At 43.1% G+C, this 23,245-nt stretch overlaps 1 protein-coding gene across 2 annotated transcripts in view; it reads left to right on the plus strand.

Annotated features, from left to right (window-relative positions):
* LOC5571749 overlaps positions 1 to 23,245 on the plus strand; it is a 65,592-nt gene that overhangs the window by 39,212 nt on the left and 3,135 nt on the right. The window contains exon 2 of one of the 2 annotated variants that reach the window (XM_021849358.1): positions 16,480 to 16,629. In XM_021849358.1, the coding sequence (XP_021705050.1) occupies positions 16,480 to 16,629 (150 nt within the window). Of the gene's footprint in view, positions 1 to 16,479; positions 16,630 to 23,095; positions 23,221 to 23,245 lie in introns of those variants that run through there. The other variant, XM_021849359.1, reaches the window with a different exon arrangement.

Consider the following 23,245-nt stretch of genomic DNA (forward strand, 5'->3'; position numbering starts at 1 on the left):
ACCGACTTCAGTAATTTGAACGAATGGCAGCGTCAATCAGTCATGTGCATTTTTCTTCCGGGTGTGGCAGTGAAATCGTTCATGGAATGTCAGAAATCGAAATTGAGGCAGTATTTCAAATATTTTTTGGATAGATAAATACGATGGAGGTGAGTTTATGGTTGCGTACAAATGTTTATTTATGAACTAACATTATTTTTTGCAGTTCTGTTGTCAGCGTCCGCGGCTCCCTTGCAGTTTTCCGTGAGCATTCTGCTTTGTGTTTCCGACAAATAATGTGGAATCGATCGCATCAGCGGTTTTGTCTCATCGCTGCAGTTTAAGTGGGCAAATTTAGTTAATTTTTACATGTTGATTTCACTTATTCAATAAAGAATCGCAAGCATGAAAACCCATCTTCGTTATTGTTGTTCCTTACGAGAAAACAAGGCTTCAAGAAAAATTATCCGTGCACCGTGTCTACAGTTCTTCGGTAAACGATTACCGACAAGTCGGTTGTTTTGACAACTGAGCTCAAATATGCAGATTACCGAATGATCTGTAATCGGCTCGTTTACCGAACCGGTTACCGATCGTTCAGCTGTTGAGATTTCGGTAAATGAATTACCGAATTCGGTAATTTGATCTAAGTGTGTAGAGCGTCCGTCTTGGAGATTGCGGCAAAACTTGTCGTGATCATAATGGGCGGTGTGGAGCGTAAAGGTTCATTTGTCCAAGCAATTCTGGGCTGTCAACCTCAGCGCAGAGAATTTTGGCACCAAAAACAGCTTAGCCGATTCGTCGTCTCTTTTCCAAAGGTTCGATACCCAGTAAAGCATAAAGTTTTCATTAGTGTGGGACAAAATTTAGATTCTCGCTCCAGTCCACTTTTTGGATTGCATTTAGGTCCCATAATAACTGTACAAAATTTCAGCTCGATCGATGAAACTATATTTTTGCGCCAGCCGTTCAAAGTTTGTATGGGATTTACTATGGGAAAACTTAGTTTTGCAAAGAAAAATCGCCAGAGGTCGCTCATTGACCTCTATAAAAATTTTGAACACAGACCTCGAAAGGTATTTTTACGATGAAGAATATTGCCGAAGACCGCGAAACAATCCGACACTTGTGAAAAAAGTTATTCAATGAAAACCTATTGGCAAGGCGATGTTGATTATAACACGTAAAGGAATAACAATAATAACAAAATCGGGCAAATTTTCCGAATAGTCTATGCTTAATAACTTTTTTCACAAGCATCGGATTGCTTTGCGGTCTTTGGAAATGTTGTTCATCGTAGAAATACCTATCGAGATCTGGTTTCAGAATTTTTTATAGAGGTCAATGGGCGACCTCTGGCGATTTTTCTTTGCAAAACTAAGTAAAAACATAGTAAATCCCATACAAACTTTGAACGGCTGGCGCAAAAATATAGTTTCTCCGATCGAGCTGAAATTTTGCACAGTTGTTATGGGACCTAAATGCAATCCAAAAAGAGGGCTGGAGCGAGAATCTAAATTTTTCATATGACCATGTCCCAGGCTAGTGTTCATACGGCGGTAGACGCAAAGGGTCCGACCAAGGTAAGCCGCGCAACGCACACCTGACGAATTTACGCTGTACAGCTTCTATTCGAGATATCCAGATTGCTTCGTAAGGTGCCCATACAACAGAACCAAACTCGAGTATGGATCGAACCAATGAACAGTATAAGGATAGCAGACACAGTGGGTCATCAAACTCGTTGGCAATCTTGAAAATGAATCCAAGCTGGCGGTTGGCACGATCGATTATCGCCGAGAAGTGCATTTTGAATGTCAGGTGGCTATCAAGAATTATCCCTAAATCCTTGACTTGTTCCACTCGATTTAACGGTTCACTGTTGGTCGTGTAGTTGTGCCGAATAGGGTTCTTTGATCGGCTGAAGGAGATTACTGAACACTTCGAAGCACTAATCATTAGGAAATTGACTGCGCACCATTCGCAAAACAGATTCAGTTGCTCTTGTAGTTGTCGACAATCCTCAATACGACGAATGTCAAGAAAGATTTTCAAATCGTGAGCGTAAAATAAAACACAGCAATTCGTCAGCGAAAGCGACGCATCGTTGAAAAACAACACAAACAGCAGAGGTCCTAAGTTGCTCCTTTGCGGTACACCACATTCTGGAAAGAAAGGTGTTGCGACAGCAGATCCAATCTTTACAATCAGTTGACGGCCAGTTAAATACGATTGCAACCATTCACAGATTCTCATCGATGCTCCTAGTTTGCTCAGCTTGGCCACCAAAATGTCATGATTTACCTATCAAACGCAGCTTGTATATCGGTGTATATACTATCGACCTGAGCGCTTCCGTCCATTTTGTTAATGCAGATCGATGTATATTCACACACGTTAGTCTGCACTGAGCGCTGAGGATAGAATCCATGATGCGATGTTGAAGTATAATGTTTGCATACCTTGATCATGACATTATAACCAACAATTTCAAAGTATTTAGACCCGGCTGGAAGCGTTGTTATACCCCGCTAGTTTTTAACATCAGTTTTACCTACTTCCTTTTTCGAAAACAGGTTTCATGAACGATTTCTTCCATGCGGTAGGAAATTGTTGATTTCGCAGTGACAAATTAAAAATAGCTTGCAGTGACTTATAGGAGCGCATTTTAGTGAACTATTATGTTCGATCTATACTTTTAGAGTTTTTAAACGGTTAAATACCTAACAAATCTAGAGCTGGTTCTTCAGGACATTAAGCCCGATTGGCCGCACATGGTACACTCTAAACGGTGCAAAACTATTCATTTATAATGTTGAATATCAGATCTCAATGATTAATGCAAAATAAAATGAATGCCATTGGAAATAATTAAATATTACTTGGCATGTCCCAAAAAATCGCATTTTTCTATCCGACTTGACCCAGTCACCCACTACAATAACTCCGGCTACAGAAGTATTCCCGAGTTCCTTCGGCTATTTCTTGAAACTAGATATGTGGGCCAGTATACTGACAAAAAAGTATTTGAATCCGTTAAGTATTCGCTGAGTGGTAAATGTTTTAGTATTTTTGCTTGAAAGCTCAGGCATGTACGGGTTAACTTGACCGGAAAAATGATTACGAACACTATATTTTGTTCTCCGTGTTTTTCGTTTTTCCATCAAAATGGCTAACTCTGGAGGGTTGGATCTTAGTCATTTATGAACCGATTTGAATGGAATTTTTACAGTGCTTCAGAAATAACTTGCATTTTAACATATATTGTTGAGTGATTTTTTCCAACCACGAGTTTACAAGCAATAACGGTTGAAATAAAGTGAATTTTTTAAAGATTTTTTTTTTTATAATTGACTTAACTAAACAAATTGAAGGAATAGCTTTATGGTAGTTTTGACGAGACGAACAAGTTTGCTGAAGACAGTTTTTGTGTTGGGCTTTAAAATTTTCAGATAAATAGTTTTGAATTTTTCGTCGAAAATTACACTTTAGTAAAATCGTTATTACTGTTAAACTCGTGTTTGGAAAAATTATTTTAAAATATATGGTAAAATTCAAGTTATGTCTGATGTTCTGGGAAAATTTCATTCAAATAGGTCCAAAAATAACTGAGATCTAGCTTGCCAAATTTTGTATGGAAAATCGAAAAAGTTGCAAATGTTTTGTCCAATACTGTATAAAAGAAAAAAAAAATGTTTTCAGTTAAAAACATGCTTTACCTGATGCTAAAAATTCAGCAATAAATAAATTATGGGCTCCAATGAAACCATAGATTTTATACACGGAAAAAAAATCTGTGTTTACGGTACATCCCACCACATTACTGGTACATTTGACAGAAATAATTTACAACAATCTGATTTCGACTACGGACATGGTAAAATCAAGCGCATTTCTGGTCTGCTGAAAATTGCCAGTGCGAGCGCTTAAGTTAACCCCCTAAAATGGTAGTTTTTACCGCACATTTTTTTGCGTGTAGTGATTAAATGCCTAACCACTGACAAACAGACGTTACACTTAGTACAAATTTCTTCAAAATCCATCGACCAGTTTACACCATCATCATCTGGTCAGCATGTTGCACGAAAACGCGCAGAAGAATTTCTTTATGTTGAGATTACTATTATGCATCCGGTAGAAATCAAGACCAACAATTATTTAAAATTATTGTTTTCTCGGGCCACGAGCGTCGCATCTAATATGTGAGTAGTGCGCTGTGTTCATAAAAATCGTAAGAATGCAGCGCCACATTAAAAAACTGATTTCAAAATGCGGCGAGTTGAGGAGCGGCGCGAGTCTCGCTGGCGCGATCCGGTTTGGTGGCGACGCGACAATATCTCGTTAACACTTCAGTCGTCGCGCTGTTGTATTTTGTACAACACTGCTGAAAAAACCTCGCTTTTCGTTCACAATATCAGCGCGGTGGTTCTGACGGTGGCAAACCGCGCGACGACTGAAAGGTTAATTACTTTTACCACAGATAACAGATGTTTATGCTAGAACAAAAATCTTCTGAAAACTTGTGTAAATATTCAAACTAAAACACGTTGAAAACACTAGCGCCGCCACACAACGTATTGCTGCAATCAGTGGTGAATATAAGTATCTTGAAATGTTTCATATTCACCACATACATTACCATGGGAACTTAGCGATAACAGCGCCACCACGATATTGCTACTTGTGTTGCCACTTAAAATCATCATTAATTGGCTTACACAGTTTTACAATCGGACATAAACATCTGTTATCTGTGCTTTTACTTACGCACAATTAGTTGTTTCGAAGTAAAATAAACTTACGTCAAATAAAATACACACTTCATTTATTCAGCTATCCACTTGTACCTATATCAATTATGTATAATTTGTATAATTACCACCAGGGATGAGAAAAGTACTGGAGCAAACATTTACCGCCTCTACATTTACATCTTTCTACACGACCATCAAAATCCAAAGCAAACCATGACCGTTCAAAACAAAAAAATGTCACGGCTCTTCAAAACTATAATCTTCTTCTTCCTAACGTTTTTCAACCCCGAATGCGAAATGACTCCAGCACAGTGGTGACACGATTTTTGCGGTTTTCGGGGTTTTGCATTTTTGCTCGATAAAGGCAGTATGAAATTGAACTTGTTTATATGTATCGCAACGGAATGATTGTGCTCTTTCTGTTAGAGCTAATAGATTTCAATTAGTTGAAAACACAAGCGAAATATTAGCGATTGAATGATTTAACACTTTTTTCAATCATTCAGCTTGGAATGGCTGCCCGAAAACGGTCATAGTGGAGAGACAAAAATAGTCAAGCAGTGTGTGAACCGTTGGCAGCGCAACGCCTGATGGTATTGATGCTGCTGCTGCTTTGTGTTTTGGTGGAATGGCAGAATCGATGAACTGTGGTGAATTGTGGTCACAGTTCTCAAGACTGATCACCACTATCCAAAAACATTCACATCCCTAGACTTCAAGTCATGCTCACAAATCTACTCACTTTTAACTTGTAAGGAATAGTGTAAGTGATAAGATGATCTTTGTTTTGATTGATGCAATGTTTTTTTAGATCGATAAAGCAGCAGTGAATCTAAGCAGAACAAAATGCTGAGTAAACATTGCAATATATTATAAACTCAATCAAATTTACTTTGAGTCTACTAAATTATAGTTTTTTTTTCCCTTCTAAGCAATGGGGGGATAATCTGCTCAACAGACTCCGGACCGAGGTCCGGGAGTGTGGGGTTGGGGACCATTTACTACGTACAAGCAGTAAACAGGACTACACCCCCGACCCACTAAACCATTTCCATTGCCGCCAAACCCTTCGTCTCTCCGGGACCACCAAGAAGGCATTGCTTCGGAGAGGGGCTATTGCACATCGCATCCTCCAGGTTAGCTGCGTAGCCATGCAGCAACGAACATCGATGACACGCTTATGGGGGTCCACCAAGGTAGCATGCTGGCGCATTGCCAGCTTCCCGGGTGGTCCTCACCTCCCGTTGTCCGCTGAAGGCGGGCAGGGTCGACCACTAAGCCCGCGCCCAGCTGCACCGCAGGTATCAAGAACTGATACTGCGGGCTTCGCAATTTGACCTACTGAAGGCTCAGGCCCTATCAGCTAGCACCAGCTGGGATTGCTGACGAAGGGGCCTCCACCTGCCCCGAACAACCAGAGGCTCGTATCCACCCAGTAGGCCGGCGCCACGACAGCAGCGCTACCAGGATGTTCTCCCCGCGGCCACTTAATCGCTGTAAGGGCACCGGTATGACCTACGTAGCCGACTGCGAACCCTTGGACCACCTGTTGATTAGCGTCTGCACTAGTCACTCCTCGAGTCCACACGCCACCTCCTTTGGAGTTCCGAGACGATGTGGGTGATAGCCGATGAAACGGCATTCCAGCCAAACTCGTCTGCACACATCCTCTGGACCAAATTGTCCGGAGTCGTGTCCCGACCGCATGTGGCAAACATGCGGTCACGCATTGTGCGGAAACGCGGGCACACGAACAAAACGTGTTCCGCCGTTTCCTCTAAACCTGCACAAACTGGACATTCGGGAGAACCCGCATGACCGAAACGGTGTAGATATTGTCTAAAGCATCCATGACCCGAAAGGACCTGTGTTAGGTGGAATGTTAGTTCCCCATGGCGCCTATTGACCCAGATATCTAACCTCGGAATCAACCTGTGAGTCCACACTCCCTTGGTGGAACTGTCCCACGCACGCTGCCATTTGACCATGGAGGCCAGTCTGGCAGTCCTGCGTATGCCTCTTGTGCCGCGCATTTCGAAGCACTCTATGTCTTCCATGATAAGGATACCAATAGGCATCATACCGGTGATGACACAAAGTGCATCGTGTGACACGGTACGGTACGCGCTCGCAACCCTCAGGCACATTAACCTATAAGTACTCTCTAGCTTGCTACGGTAGCTATCGGTACTCAAAGCCGTGCCCCAAGCCGGGCCACCATACCTCAGTATGGACGAGGCGACACTGGCCAGAAGCTTACGCTTGCTGGCGTACACCGCAGAGCTATTGGACATCATCCGGGACAGTGTCACAATAGCTGTGGAGGCTCTCTTGCAGGCATAATCGACATGGCTACCGAAGGTAAGCTTGTCGTCGATCATCACCCCCAAGTGTTTGACGGAGCGCTTCGAAGTGATTGTGCAGTCGCCTACACTGATCACCGCTTGCTGCACCGACTTTCGGTTGTTGACAACAACAGCCTCAGTTTTGTGGTGAGCCAATTCCAGTTTCCTGGAGCTCATCCACTCCTCCACAATTGCGATCGAGTGGGCTGCAGTCAATTTCACTTCTTCGATCGATTCACCGTAGACCTCCAGCGTAATATCGTCGGCAAAGCCAACGATGACCACACCCGCCGGGAATTTTAATCTCAACACCTCGTCGTACATGACATTCCATAACACCGGACCCAGGATGGAACCTTGCGGGACTCCTGAGGTTATGTGAAAGCACTTCCGACCCACCTCTGTGTCATAGACTAATACCCGATTCTGGAAGTAACTTCCGAGAATCTTGTACAGGTACTCGGGTATCCCCAGACGCAGGAGCGCATCAGCAATAGCCGCCCAACTGGCACTACTAAATGCATTCCTTACATCCAGAGTCACTACTGCGCAGTAGCGAATACCCCTCCTCTTACGCTGGAGTGCTATCTCAGCGGTTTTCTTAACCGTCAGAATAGCGTCTACAGTGGACCTCCCTTTCCGGAAGCCAAACTGGTTGCCTGAGAGACCATTTACACCCTCGGTGTACCTCGACAGTCTGTTGAGGATGATCTTCTCGAGCACTTTCCCCACCGTGTCAATCAAGCATATTGGTCTATACGCCGACGGGTCACCGGGTGGTTTCCCCGCCTTTGGCAATAGTACCAGGCTCTGCCTCTTCCACGCATCTGGAAATACTCCCTCGTCCAGGCATATCTGCATAGCAGATCTGAACATACCGGGAGCCTCCAAGATTGCGACTTTGAGGGCCAGGTTTGGAACTCCGTCCGGACCTGGTGCCTTCCCCATGCTTAGGGATTTTGCAATCCCTACAAGTTCCTCATCAGTTACTCTATCCTCATCGCCAGCCCCAATCCCCGGCTGTCCTACAAAAGGAGGCCATGGGCTAGGGTTGTGGCGCGGGAAGAGCCCCTCGATGATCCCCTCCAGCATCTGTGGAGATTGCTCCGTAGGAGCAATTGCACCTCTTGTCTTCGCCATTACGATCCTGTAGGCATCACCCCACGGGTTCGCGTTGGCACTCTGACAGAGTCCCTCGAAGCAGGCCTTTTTGCTTGCCCTTATCTCAGACTTCAGCGCGACTTTGGCAGCGGTGAACACCGCCCGTCGTTCTTCACGCTCCTGCTCGGTACGTGCTCGCTGCATCCGTCTCCTGGCCCGTAGGCAGGCACGGCGCAGGTTCGCAATAGCTTGAGTCCACCAGTATGTCGGTGGTCTCCCATTCCTAGGGTGGACTTTTCTAGGCATGGTCACATCGCATGCACGCGTAAGCACCGCTACCAGTTCGTCCCCGCTTAGTCCGAGTAGGTTACGCTCACGGCGGAGCGCCTCCCTAAGTACTTCATCATTGAAGTACGATGTCTTCCACCTACGAGGGCTTGGCCTTGACCTAGCCGCTTCCTCAACCCGCTGCCTGCTGTTGTTGTAGTCGATACTGTAGCGAACCGCCAGGTGGTCGCTGTGAGTGTAGGCATCGTCTACCCTCCAGTTCGAACTACTCGTTAGGCCAGGACTACAAAAAGTAACGTCGATAATCGACTCCACTCCGTTACGGCTGAAGGTACTTTTGGCACCAACATTAGCCAGATCGACATCTAGCACGGCCAGTGCCTCTAGCAGGATTTGACCTCGCTGGTTCGTGTAACGGCTTCCCCATTCCACGGCCCAGGCATTGAAGTCACCCGCTATTACAACTGGCCTTCGCCCTGTCAGCGCGGTCGTCATACAGTCCAGCATCTGCGTGAACCGCTCGGTCGACCAACTCGGAGGCGCATAGCAGCTACAGAAGAGGACCCCGTTTACCTTGGCGATCACGAAGCCCTCGTAGGTAGTAGACACCAACTGCTGGACAGGGTATTTACCCGTTGTCCATATCGCCGCCATTTTTCCGGATCCATCCACGACCCAGTTGCCATTGCCGGCGGGTACTCGGTATGGGTCCGATATGATGGCGATGTCCGTCCCCCACTCAGCAACTGACTGGTACAGCAGTTGCTGAGCTGCGTCACAGTGGTTCAGGTTCAGCTGCGTTACCTGCACTGTGACTTTTCGTTGATGGCTCGTTTGAAGGTCGGGCACCTTGAGCCTCCCGTTGGGTGATTGTTGTTCACGGACTTGCCGGAACAAATCAAGCACTTGGGAGGGTTCTTGCAGCCTAGTGCCTTATGACCTTCCTCACCACAACGCCTGCACAACTTGGTCCTATCAGGGCCTTTACAGCCCCAGGACTTGTGTCCAGGTTCCCTGCACCTAAAGCAGATCACTGGTTGCTCATGTATGTTCAGTGAACATACTGACCAACCAACCTTGATCTTACCTACCTTAGCGGACTTATTTGCGTCTGCCACAGGTCGGTGTACTAAGGCCACCTGAGTACCTGCCGGACCTTTCCGTAGCTGAACGGCGGTGGTGGGCACCTGCACTTCGCACTGTTGCCGCAGTGCCGTGACGAGCTCTTCTGCGTCAGTGATCTCGTCAAGGTTCATCATCTTCAGAGTCACTGACTGCGTCAGAGCCCTCACTTCAACACCAGCGCCAAGGACCTCTTCCGCCAAACTTTTGTAGGCGGCGCCCTTGCGCTTCTTGTCGCGCTTAAGCTCGAGGATCATTTCACCTGTACGAGTGCGTCTGACACTGCGTACGTCGGCTCCTAGATCCGCAAGCTTCGCGTCACTGCGCATCGCCTTCAGGACTTCCGAGTACTTGGACTCTTCCGTCTTGATGATGATCGCATCACCCTTTTCGCGCTTGGCACCTACCCTCCTACCTTTCTTAGGTCTGGTATCCCTGCGCTCCTGATTCTCCTGTTTCTTCTTCTTCTTCTTCCTCACTACGGTTGTCCAGGGGGCGTCCCCCCCCTGCTCCGCCCTGACCTATGGTGATGGAGGACCTCTCAAAGGTCGCAACCCCCTGTTCCCATCACTCCGAGAGGGGCCAGCCTTTTCGGGCCCACCCTTCTCGGCTTTCCGGGACGCCTGGCTGGGGTCCGATTTTCCGGCACTTCTGCCGGTTTTCGGGGTCAGTATCCGCCTGGCCTTACGAGCGCCGCCGGGTAGCTCCTCCCCTGACGGCTGCCTCGTGCGCTTCTGCGATTGCTTGCTGTAAGCATTCGCTTCCACGCTTTTGGGGCTGCCCGCGAAAACGAAGGGTTCCGTCTGGGTAGACTTCGGCACCTTCAGTTCCACGGGTTCTGCCGCAGCCACAGTCACCATGGGTCAGCATGGTTCTGCTTGGCCGCCAACATTGACTTACGAAGTCTAAGCAAGGCCTGCTTGAGGTCCTTGCTGATGTTAGACTTCGAGGACGCAAAGTCAATTATGGAGTCGAGCTGCTGTGCAGCCACTTCCATCGCAGAGAGCCCATCTCTACTTTTATTGATGGCCCTCATCAACCACGCTCCATCCATAACTTCACCCGATGCGTTAGCCGGGGATGAAATATGGGTTCCAGCACTGGCACTACGTGCACTGCTGCCTCCTCCTGCTTCTACTCTCCTCAACGGAGATCTAGCTAGCCCACTTCTTGCGAAGGGGTTCGCTTCCCTACTACTGCTACTACCTGCACTACCACTACTAATCTGATTGTTGTTTGAATTTGTACTCATTTTGGATCCCACGAGTAGCACGGGAAAAAAGGTCAACCACGCCAGAGCCCTGCATTAACGCGGTAAGGGACAAAATACTGTGAGGGGTGCCCAGGTGCCCCACAGGCTCCGTTAATGGCCGAACATCTTTTTCACCCCTTCGACCATTCATTCCTCAGCACGGTTTTTCGCATCACACCTTGAATTGGGGTTACCCCGTTTGGTGGACTCTTACCACCGGAACGGGTTGTCCGTAGTTCTATTCTAGACGCCGGAACTACACGGCCAACTAAATTATAGTTGAATTTTGACGTTTGACGTACTCATTAAACATATAGTTGTCAACAACTATACGGTATAGTTGTTTTTAAAAATATACTGTCTAATCAACTATATTTATAGTTATATCTAACATAATCTTAAAATATAGTTAACTTGACCGGAAAAATGATTATGAACACTATATTTTGTTCTCCGTGAACAAGACCCGCAGTGTGAAACGTAAAACGCAAAGAAAAACGATGTGCGCGTCTCTGGTTGTGGGATTTGTAACATAGCGAATTTGAAATGATCGTTATGGTCGATGGAAATTTCGTCAGTGTTACGTCTGTTTGTCTTTCACTCAAGCACAGACAAACAGAAGTATTGAACTGAAGAGTCTGCGATGGGTACACTCATAGCGATCATCAGAAGTTCCGGTATAGAATTGGTGGAAGAACACAATGCTCACAGAGAGCGAGTATACCTCACGAGCAGATGTGGAAAACGAAACGTTTCAACGAAGAGCTTTTCGTGGAAGCCCTCAGAAGAGAAGAGCAGGTTCTGAACTTGAGATCGGAGGAGTTAATGGCTGCGCTGGTACGAGCATGCGACATTACCATGCCACGGAAGGTCGTGCCGAAATACAGACGTCGTCCGGTATACTGGTGGAATGAGACACTTGGCAACCTCCGCAAAAGATGCCTCCAAGCCAGGAGACGGATGCAAAGAGCCAAAACCGATGGTGAGAGGGAAGAGCGAAGAGTAACACTGAGGGCGGCGAAAGCCGATCAGAAAAGAGAAATTTCGCTGAGCAAGAGAACGTGCTTCAAAGAGTTGTGTCGCGATGCCAATGCAAATCCGTGGGGAGATGCATACAGGGTGGCGATGGCCAAGATCAGTGGTCCAGCCGTACCCGCTGAAACATGCCCAGAGAAGTTGCAGATCACCGTCGACGGGTAGGCCACCGACACCGTATGGCCAGGAAGGTGAAGAAAAAGCAATCATTACCAATGAGGAGCTCATAGAGGCGGCCAAGAAAATGTAGCCGAAGAAAGCGCCTGGCCCAGATGGTATCCCCAACGTAGCGTTGAAAGCAGCTATCACGGCCAACCCAGATATGTTCCGGACATCACTCCGGATCTGCTTAGATGAGGGACATTTCCCAGCACAGTGGAAAAGGCAAAAACTGGTCCTGCTACCGCAACCGGGTAAGCCCCCCGGTGAACCAGGCTCGTTTCGGCCGATATGTTTGCTCGACACACTCGGAAAGCTGTTGGAGAGGATCATCCTCAATAGACTGATGGCGTTCACTGAGGGAGAGCGTGGACTGTCGGAGTGGCAGTTTGGATTCCGGAAAGGAAGGTCAACGGTAGATGCCATCAAAACAGTGATTGACACAGCCGACAAAGCAAGGACAAAAAAACGAAGAGGTAACCGTTACTGTGCTGTCGTGATAGATGTGAGAAACGCCTTTAACAGTGCAAGCTGGGAAGCCATTGCTGCGGCGTTACATAAAATGAAGGTTCCGGATTATCTGTGCAAGATACTAGGAAGCTACTTCGAAAACCGAGTCTAGCGAAGGACAGAAGACGAGGTCGGTAAATGCGGGAGTTCCACAGGGCTCTATCCTGGGTCCAACGTTGTGGAATGCTATGTACGACGGAGTGCTGACGCTTAGGCTGCCAACAGGCGTCAAAATCGTTGGATTTGCAGACGACATCACGCTTGTGGTCATTGGTGACTCACTGGAAAGGGTGGAGGTTCTCGCTACAGAAGCAGTGGACGCAGTCGAAAACTGGATGTACGAGAAGAAACTGGTGATAGCCCACCAAAAAACGGAGCTGTTGCTTATCAGCAACCGAAAAGTGGTGCAGAAGGCTGAGATTACAGTGGGAGAACACACCATAGCCTCAAAGCGGGAGCTAAAACACCTCGGCGTAATGATCGACGATCGGCTGAACTTCAACTGCCATGTCGATTACGCGTGCGAGAAAGCAGCGAGGGCAGCCACGGCGCTGTCCAGGATCATGCCGAATAACTCGGCGATTTGCAGCAGTAAGCGGAGGCTATTGTCTAGCGTGGCTACGTCGATCCTGAGGTACGCTAGCCCGGCGTGGGGAACCGCAATGAAGACGAAGAGGAACCGAGTCAAGCTTAGCAGCACGTATAGGCTGATGGCCATGCGGGTAGCGAGTGCCTACCGAACCATATCTTCGGAGGCAGTATGCGTGATTGCCGGAATGGCCCCTATCGGCTACGTTTTGGAAGAGGATAAGGAGTGCTACGAAGCTAGTAGTACTAGAGGAGCCCGGAAGATTGCCCGAGCCAACACGATGGTGAAATGGCAACGCGAGTGGGATACCGCTGAGAAGGGAAGGTGGACTTTTCGCCTTATTCCAAATCTGGCGAAATGGGTGAGCAGATCCCATGGAGATCCCATTCCACTTGACGCAGTTCTTGTCAGGTCACGGCTGCTTCACGAAATATCTGCACAGGTTCGGCCACGCAGAGTCGCCGCTCTGCGCTGAGTGCCCAGTCGTAGAGGAGTTGCCGGAACACGTCATTTTCGAGTGTCCACGTTTTGCTGCGGAACGTAGCGAAATGACAGCGATCTGTGGTGCTGACGTAACCGTAGACAACGTAGTGGATAGAATGTGTAGCGATGAGGTGATGTGGAACGCGATGAACATGGCGGTGACGAAAATAATGTCATTGCTTCAGCGGAAGTGGAGGGAGGAACAAGCAAGTGCGCGCGGCGACAACTCGGGTCGGGTTTCGTAGCCCGGTCGTATACTGCCCGAGCCGCGCACAAATGTTGGAGAGCTAAATGGCTCCCGGTCGGTTTCGGGGGATCTTCCTACGTCGGGGAACTCTCTGTCGGAGTAGGATGGACCATTCGAGTAGAGCGCGAGATGATGGAGCGCTAAATGGAGCACGCGGCGCGACCGGGGTAGGCTAGATCCACCGCCGGGGACTAGACCGAGTAGAACGCGACGTAGTACTGGTTCTGGGTCGTTGAGGCGCCGGTGAACCGGAAGTCAGTCTCCAACCGGAATCGCCGAACCGACCTCGGCACCCAACCGGTAGGTAGGCTTGATCTACCGTCGGGGACAAGACCGAGTAGATCGTGGAAAAGCACCGGAAATTGGTCGTCAGGGCACCTGTGAACCGGAAGCCAACCGGAATCGCAGGACCGACCTCGGCACCTATCCGGGCAGTATCGGTATCGGAAGAACTTCCACCTCCGGGGAACTCTTCATCGGGGTAGGGTAGATTCACCGCCGGGGACTATCCGAGTAGTGCGCGAGAACCTGGAGTGCTAAATGGCACGCGTCCAGCACCGAGAGAACTTCCTTCGTCAGGGAGTTTCTGGCACCCATGGTATCGTGAGCCGAATGGCTGAATATGGCATGTTTAGATAACAAACTAGGAACACTAACAAATCATTAATGGGAGCCGAAAGGCTCAGCATGGCATGGCATTCGCTGATAGCGAAAATTTAGGAACTAACAAATTAATGATGGAGCCGAAGGGCTTAATGAAGGGTGCGCGTAGCATGTGTCGCCTCTTCTTCGAAGTAATACCGCAAGGTGGTGCCGGAGAATGCCGGAGGTGGTGCCAAACCATATAGCCTGAGCATGATCAAATACAGGCCAGTCTAGAGAAGATTTTTTTTAACTCCTAGAGATGCATTAAAAAAAAAAAGACAAACAGAAGTAACACTTAGAACAAATCGCAATCAAATCAATGTATGTATGATCAAATACAGGCCAGTCTAGAGAAGATTTTTTTTAACTCCTAGAGATGCATTAAAAAAAAGACAAACAGAAGTAACACTTAGAACAAATCGCAATCAAATCAATGTATGTCCATACTATAAATGTGTATAAATGTCATACACGAACAAAAACGATGCGAGCGCCGCGGATGGTGGGTTGGCACATATTAAGGTACCGCGGGGCAAGTGGGAACGAAAAAAACGATAGTTCAAACAAATTGTTCAATAAAATTTTCAAATGTCAATATTTTTCAAATCCAACAACACAATCACGTTTTGGCAACATATTTGCTGGGGTGTGCATGAAACTAATCGAATAATTTCGAAATTGTGAAAACATTGGAAGGAAGTTTTAGAATGAGCCAATGGACGCAGTTACCTCGCTAAGCGGGGCAAGTGGGACACATCCAGTTTCATGCGTCAATCCACATCAGTAAGTCAACCATTACAATAATAGGATTGATAAGTCATAGATTTTTAATTTTAAGCAAATATTTGATGTACATAAGGGATCAACCATAAAATACGTTATGTTTTAGGAAGAAACCCTTTATTTAATAGTATGTCACCTCACATTTAATATTAACTGAAAATTCTTCAATAAAAGCGTAAAGAGGAATTAAACATGTTCAAAATATATCATGTATACGTTGTTTTTTAAAATGTAGCACATGAACAATCAATAATTGACGAAATTATAAATATGTTTTGTTATTATTTATTTGCATGGCATTTTCCATTGTTTTCCACCACTACTTAATTTGGTAGAAATAACAAATAAAGTTCAAATAACATAGACAAGTAATCGTTCTCATGATGCATTTCAAATTTCAGCTGTGTGTTTGTTCAATTTCGAAGTCGTATTTCAAAAATAAAAAAATAAAGAATAATAACACTTTTTTTCTCCTTTTTATGCAATTACGTAATATGAGGTTGGTCTTTTTTGATAAAAAATCATTTGTTTGAATGTTTTAGTGCTACTCTCTAGCAAAATGTATGAAACGTGTACGAAAAGTTTTGATTCTGGTTTTTGTTTTGATAGTTCCCACTTACCCCAGGTACAAATATATTTTGGGGTAAGATAGACCATCGAAAATTTCATATGAAATGAAAACAAAATACTGGTTTATCGTTAGCAGCTTATAATAATACTAAACATAATAGCTTACTGATGGAAATTCGATTTAAAACACATCTATTTTTTGCGAGTCAATGCAAGACGTGAAACGTGTCACAATTTGTCGTGCAAGTTGAAAATGGCGCTGAACTTACAACTGTTACATGAACCACATGGTAATAAAAATAAAAATATGTTTAGTACTAAATACATTCCTTGTCATTGTATCTTCAACTTTCTAGAAGAATACCCCCATGAAAAACTTTTCCTAGTTGAGCTATGACGAAACACCCCACTTACCCCGGATTCTCACTTGCCCCGGGGTACCTTATATATTTGAATCGACCGTTAAAAAAGTGGTCGATGGACATCGATGAGAGTGCAACGTCTGTTTGTCTGTGATTCAAGTGTTTCATCTTTTTAAATATGCGTCTTTTTTGTGTATAGTCTATGCCAAATAATAATATGTACTTCAATTGAATTTTTGCTCTTGCATGAAACAGGAACTAAATGTCCAGGCTTGGATTTGCACTTTTGGAGAAAAGTTTGCCGAAACTGCAAATGTCGTAAGGAGCAACACGATTGTAAGGATGACGTGATCTCTGGATGGGCACAGTTCGAAATTCTGGGTGCAATACGGTCCCAATCAGCATGTAAGTATTTATTTTGATGGCTATATTTAAACAACCCATTTACACTGATAAAACTTGAAGTTAGGTTTATTCTGCGAGTGGCGTGAGGTGAGAACTGTCGGTCGCGAGTGAAACGTCGTGTAAATCAAATGGAGTGTCACTTCTCTCGAGTCGAGTATTGACATCTCGCTATACGAGACCGACAATTCTCACCTCACGCCACTCGTAGAATAAACCCAAGTATCTCATATTTGTCTCGAATATAAATTGCGTTTTGAAGATCCACAGATTGATAAATAGGGGTCCAGATAACCGTGTCCGTAAACGCGCTACTATTCAGTATATCCAAACTGAGGTGGGTTCGAGTTCCACTGGCCGAGGATCTTTTCGTAAAAAAGGACATTTTCTCGACTTCCCAGGGCATATCGTAGGGTCAGGCGGGGCAAGATGAGCACTCTAAAGATAAACGCGATTCAAGCCTACTTTAACGTTCTTATTTTGGTAAAATTGGTAACCATCCTTATGTTTTTTTCATTGCTTTGTCCTCCAACCATTAAAAGTTTTAAAAAGTGATAAATAGTTTTCCAAATAACACGTTAAAAAATAGATACCGTAAGTCAAGCCCACAGCTGAATATTTCACACTTTTACTTAATTTTGAACATGGTGCTCATCTTGCCCCAAGGGTACAAACTTGTTAATATAATCAAAACAATTGAAATATTTTTTTTAAAATTTGATAAAAGTTTTGCTTCAGATCATCTACAGAAGATTATTCTATAACAACCGTAAAACGGGGTGAAAAGTGGGGCGAATAGAAACAAAGCGAGCTTCAGTTAAAATCGCGACTATTATGTAATGATAAACTTTAAAAACCTACTGAAATATTTTTTTTCATTGGTTCAACAACTACTTTCAAATTAAAAATTTTGCTATATTTCTCATTAACAAATTGGGAAGACAATATTGAAATCTCAATCATTTTTGATAGCTTGAAACTTCCGCCATTTTGGCAGATTTCAAAAATGATCGAAAATTGAACTTAGTTTTAAAATTTTTAATTTTTATCTTCACTAAGTAAATACATGTTGATATTTCTTCAAGATGTACTTAAAAATGTGTTTATTTTTTCATTAAAATGTAAAAAGTATTGATATTTACTGAACAGTGTTTCTATTCGCCTCATTGCGGGGTGAATAGAAACATACAACATTTTCATAAATCTTTGTACGATATAATTTTTATTTTTTAACAGCAATTGGGGTCTTAACAAAGGAAGACGCGACCCATATTTAAGGCTAGTAAAATTGGTCGTTATCCACACGGTTTAAGTTGTACACATTCAAGCATGTCGGAAAGTGTTTCTATTCGCCTCATTTTACGGTATACGCCCAAAAACTTGTGAATGAATTTGTTTACGCAACAAAATTTCACTTTTAAATGATCAAATCTTATATGGAAGGGTATTTTTTTTTACTACTAGGGTGTTTTAGGTATTTTGAACAGAGCGTTACGCGTATATAATTTGGCCACCTCCATTTGATTTTACCGTAAATGGTCAAATTATATACGCGTAACGGTCTGTCCAAGTTACTTTGAATACCCTATGTATTTTTGACAATTTTTACGTTGTGTTGATATTTTAGTTGAAATTTATGGCCGTCATATCAATTTAATGATATTCATCAGAACCCCATATAATTTATTGAAAAACTTCGGTAAGAGCGAAACAAACAAGGGGTACTCATATTGCCCCGGGTGCCCATCTTGCCCCACTTTCCCATCTTGGAGAGTTGCGCAAAGAAAACTGGCAACAAGTTCCCCAAGCACAAATCATTTTACTTTTACGCTTCAGTGACTTCACTCAAATGCACTCTCAGCTCGAATGTTTGCTTACAAAGTCGCAAAGAACAAAATAGAAAACGATCTCTGGTTTTGTAATTAGGGTTTATTCATAAATTTCATAACGCCAAAAATGGCCATTTTCGACACCCACCCACCCCCTCGTAACGCTTTTTGTATGAATATTTTACAAATTTTGTATGAGCCGTAACACCACGAGGACACCCAACCACACACCCCCTTTAGCGTTATGAAATTTGTGAATGGGCCCTTATTGTGCTCTGCAAGATAAATCCACGTAATGCGATTATCTGAAAATGCCGATATATCGTCGCAGTGATAATGAATATCACCAAATGTTTCAGATTTAGCAAATTTGAAACATTTGAGTCCTTGAAGGACGAAAAAATCCAAGCCTACTTGAATTTTGACGTTGCGTTTGAATTGCGCGCATATCTTCTGCGCGTTACCGCCGCCGCTGGATGTGGATTTAATATAAGCGCCGCAATATAAAGCAATCACAATGAAAGTGTTTAGTAGACAATTGCAACAACACACATGCGAAACAGCATGAACTCAAAAACTTTATTTTCTTTGGTTTCCGCGCGACGTGCTACTGAAAAACAGTGCATTTCTTTTTGCCGTTTTCCGCCGACTGCCGAAAGCAGCCGCATCTGTAGTCTGGGTTGAATAACTATTATATAGTTTTTAAACTAACTAATTTTATATAGTTCATTAAATTTAAGTTACATTTTCAACTATGAAACGGATTTATATAATTCCACTGATGGAGGGAGATTACTTACATTACCGTTACATTTACCCCCAATAAGGGGGTCGTTCACAAATTATGGTCTAATCCACCGGTGTACTAAATTCACTCGGTTCAAGAATTGTGACACTTGAGCGGAGCACGCTCCAGTATGATCCCCACGTGATCTGGACCCGCTCTAGTGTCAAAATTCTGCGACCGAGCTTGTTTAGTACACCAGTGGATAAGACCATAAGCTCTAAAGAGCAATTTTTCGTTACATCATCGTATAAGCCATTTTACGAGACGTCTCGGAACAGCTGATCGCCGCAACGGCGTCAATTTGACAGGAGACCTGCACTGAAAGGAAAAGAATAGTAGCAGCAACCATTTCGAGGGTTAATAAAAGTTTACCACTTGATTTCAACGGAAAATGTTCCGGTATTAGAAAAACTATAACGTTGTGAATTTTACCATGTTTTGACAGGCAGTCTCGAAATAGTTAGGTTTACTATGTTCATACTGATAATGAATACAAAATTATAGTAATATTGACAAAAGTTAGTGTAGCGATATGGCACGTCTCACTATTGCTAGTATGCTCTTATCAATATCAAAACAAAACAAAGATTTTGCGGGAAAATTTATTAATATACGATATTTTCATATTTCCTCACTTTATATGTTTAATTTGTTAGGGGACGGACCTGGTGTAGGGGTTAGAACACACGCCTCTCACGCCGAGGTCCTGGGATCGAATCCCATCCCCGAGATAGTCACAAAAAATTTCAGTGACGACTTCCTTCGGAAGGGAAGTAAGTAAAGCCGTTGGTCCCGAGATGAACTAGCCAAGGGCTAAAAATCTCGTTAAAAAGATAGAAAAAAAATGTTTAATTAGATTTTTTTTGCTAATCCCGTGTTGACGGCCGAAAGGAGAGATTAACTTGCAATTGCGGATTTCTCACCGACAGGCAATAGGTTCTGCATGTACGCATATCGTAGATAGCCCGCTCGAGCGTGGAACTTTGGCTCTTTGGCGGTCTATTGAGTTGGGATGCCTTCCTCGTCGGGACTGTTGTTGAAACAAGCAAAGAAGGTGAGCCCTGTGAATCAATTCCCTCACTGTATATTGAGCCTATGGTGCTGGTTATGGTCAAGACATTTTGTTCGTCAACATTTAGATAGTTACTCACTTCTGAGTAACACTTTTTAAGCGTGGTTGTTTTGATTTCTTCCACTTTTTGTTTTTTGATTACACGATGATTTAAATTTAGCTGAACATAATGTTTACGCGCTTTTAACTCAACAGATGGCAGTAGTGTTACTTGAATAACGTGTCGTCGGCTAAATATATGGCAAAACAAAGAGTCGATCATCTTTTTCCTTTTAACCATCTTTGAGAAAACGCAAATAGCATCTCAATGTTTACAACGACAATGATAATTTGTCATGTTGAAACAGCAGGAAGTTTCAGTTAACATTGTTTAAGTCAAAACTACTATGTTCGCACTACGTATGGTAAATAACGAATGGTTGTTTTGTTAATTCAAATTGTTCACCTAGGAAAACAAATGGTAATTTTGATTGATTTCTGGTGGGCGTGAAGCAATTCATGGTGGCGTTTACTATTTATATAAATGGTAAAGTTAAGCAGCAACCTATGGTACTCATCACTATGTATTTTTTATTAGTGTGGGATTAAATTTTGCGTGATTTTGAACAACGCCTCATTTTACCAAAAGGGGACAAGGAGTAAATGACAAAAGTGAGATCCAAAAATGTACGTTACTGCAACATTACACCTAGTAATTGTATCAGCTGCCTCTTTGTTACCCATATTGCACATAAAAAGACACTTTTGTGATCAGAAATATTTTAATATTTTTTCTCCATTTATGTTTTTGCCTGGGTGAAAAGCTACGCTAGAAATGCGCACAGTCATCAACCATCATCATCGCGAAAATTGATGACGATGATTGAATTCTCCCAGGTCTCCTGTCAATTGACCAGCTTCGTATGAAGATATATTCTTACTCGGAATATTAATGAATAATCATACATTTTTTTCACCAAAAATAAATCTATAATTTTTAATATAAAATGCCTTATAAAACAATAAAAATATTAGTAATAAATGAAAGAAATAAAAACAACACAAGCAACTAAACCCTTCATCAATTCAATCTAGAAATTGATTTTGTTTTTAGTCCCATCTTGGTAAATCCAAATTAATTTTTCTGGTATAAAACAACATAGAATGTTGGTTGTTTTGTTTGTTGTCAAATAAAACAACCAAAATCATAGTTTTTTCAAGCTAGTTTCAGTTTAATTTCAATAAAAATCTGTATTAAAAACAAATATTGGAATTTAGTTTGTTTCAAACAACCTGTTTTGTTAACTCAAACTAAAGTTTCGTTTGTGCAAAATTTAACTTAATATTTTGGACATGTTCAATGCTTTAACCAAAGAGGTACCAGAAGAGCCTGCAACGCGGGTAAAGAGGCAACGCTCAGAGGTTGGCAGCAGGAATGGGATAATACCACTAAAGGTGGATGGACCCATCAACTGATACCAAATGTGTCTGATTGGTATAAAAGAAACCCTGGGGATGTGAACTTCCACCTGACGCAGTTTCTGTCAGGACATGGTTGCTATAGGCAGTACCTGTATAGGTTCGGGCACTCAGAATCTCTTGCGTGCCCTAATTGTGCTGGTGTGGAGGAAACAGCGAAGCATGTCGTGTTCAATTGCCCCCGTTTCATTGTTGTGAGAAATCGCATGCTCGCTACATGCGGAGGGGACTCGCCTCCCGACAATATAATAGGGAGAATGTGTGCTGATGTCGAGTGCTGGAATGCAGTAACTACAGCTGTCTCTCACATTATGTTAGAATTGACGCCGACCAAGAGTTGGCTGCAGAGGATTAGCCCTGCCAAGGCTGGCTACTTCTGCTACATGTGTTGGGCTATATGCATTCCCGGGTAGAGGAGAATAGCAAAAGAATAACAAAATTTACTATTAAAATAGAATGTTTGAATAGCAAAATTTGTTCTTTGTTTGTTTGAAATAAGAGATGAAATAACAAAAATAATAACTAAGTTTGTATGGCATAAAAACTAAAAAATAACATATTTTGCCATTGTAATAACAAAATAATAGCAAAAATATAGGCAACCGTAAATAACAAAATATGTTATTATTTAGATATTGATAACAAAATAATAACTGAATAAGCTATTCACAAGTAGATCAAAATAATGGTAATTTTAGTTCTTTGACTTTAATATCTTAATTTAGCATAATTGAAAAATAAACTTTTTGCTTTCCTGCTAAAAAACTTTTGCTTTTTGAATCTTCAATGAATATCATACGAATAGTAAAATGAGCTATTATGGTAAAATTTGATATTGGTTTGTTCTCATGAATTATTTTAATAAAGTTTTCAAATATCAAAATAATGACATATTTTACTGTGATGACGATGTTTGTTATTCTTTAGATATTTAATGTTTTTTAGTATTTTTTGCACAAATAACAAATTTTACCATAATAGTATATTTTGTTATTGATTAGCTATTACATGACATTCAAGAATAACATATCAATGATAAATTTTGCTATGATTGTATGTTTTGCTATTTATGAGATATTTAATGTCATACATTAATAACATAATAATGGTTAAAGTAGATATGATTGCATAATTTGTTCTTATTTTACCATTATTTTGTTATTCACCTCTACCCGGGTTGGCTCCTCCCCGAAGAAATACCGAAGGGTGGTCCGGGGAGATAAGGGTCTGAGGCCAAGGGCAATGTCGATGCACTACCACTGCAATTCAACAAAAAATACTCAAGTAGGTAGGTATATCGGCTGGTTTTAGTGGTGGCTCGTCGTTGGTGCGGCATCCACACAGTGCCTGAGTTCCTTCTCAGGCGTCTGTTTGTAGATTTCCTCCTCGTAAAAAAACCCTGCCTATGCAAGCATATTCGAGACATTTTTAAATAATTCTAAAATTGTGTACCTACTTCAATGATTGATAAAT

The sequence above is a fragment of the Aedes aegypti genome, chromosome 3 (assembly GCF_002204515.2).
Source record: "Aedes aegypti strain LVP_AGWG chromosome 3, AaegL5.0 Primary Assembly, whole genome shotgun sequence".
In the NCBI taxonomy this organism is placed as follows: domain Eukaryota; kingdom Metazoa; phylum Arthropoda; class Insecta; order Diptera; family Culicidae; genus Aedes; species Aedes aegypti.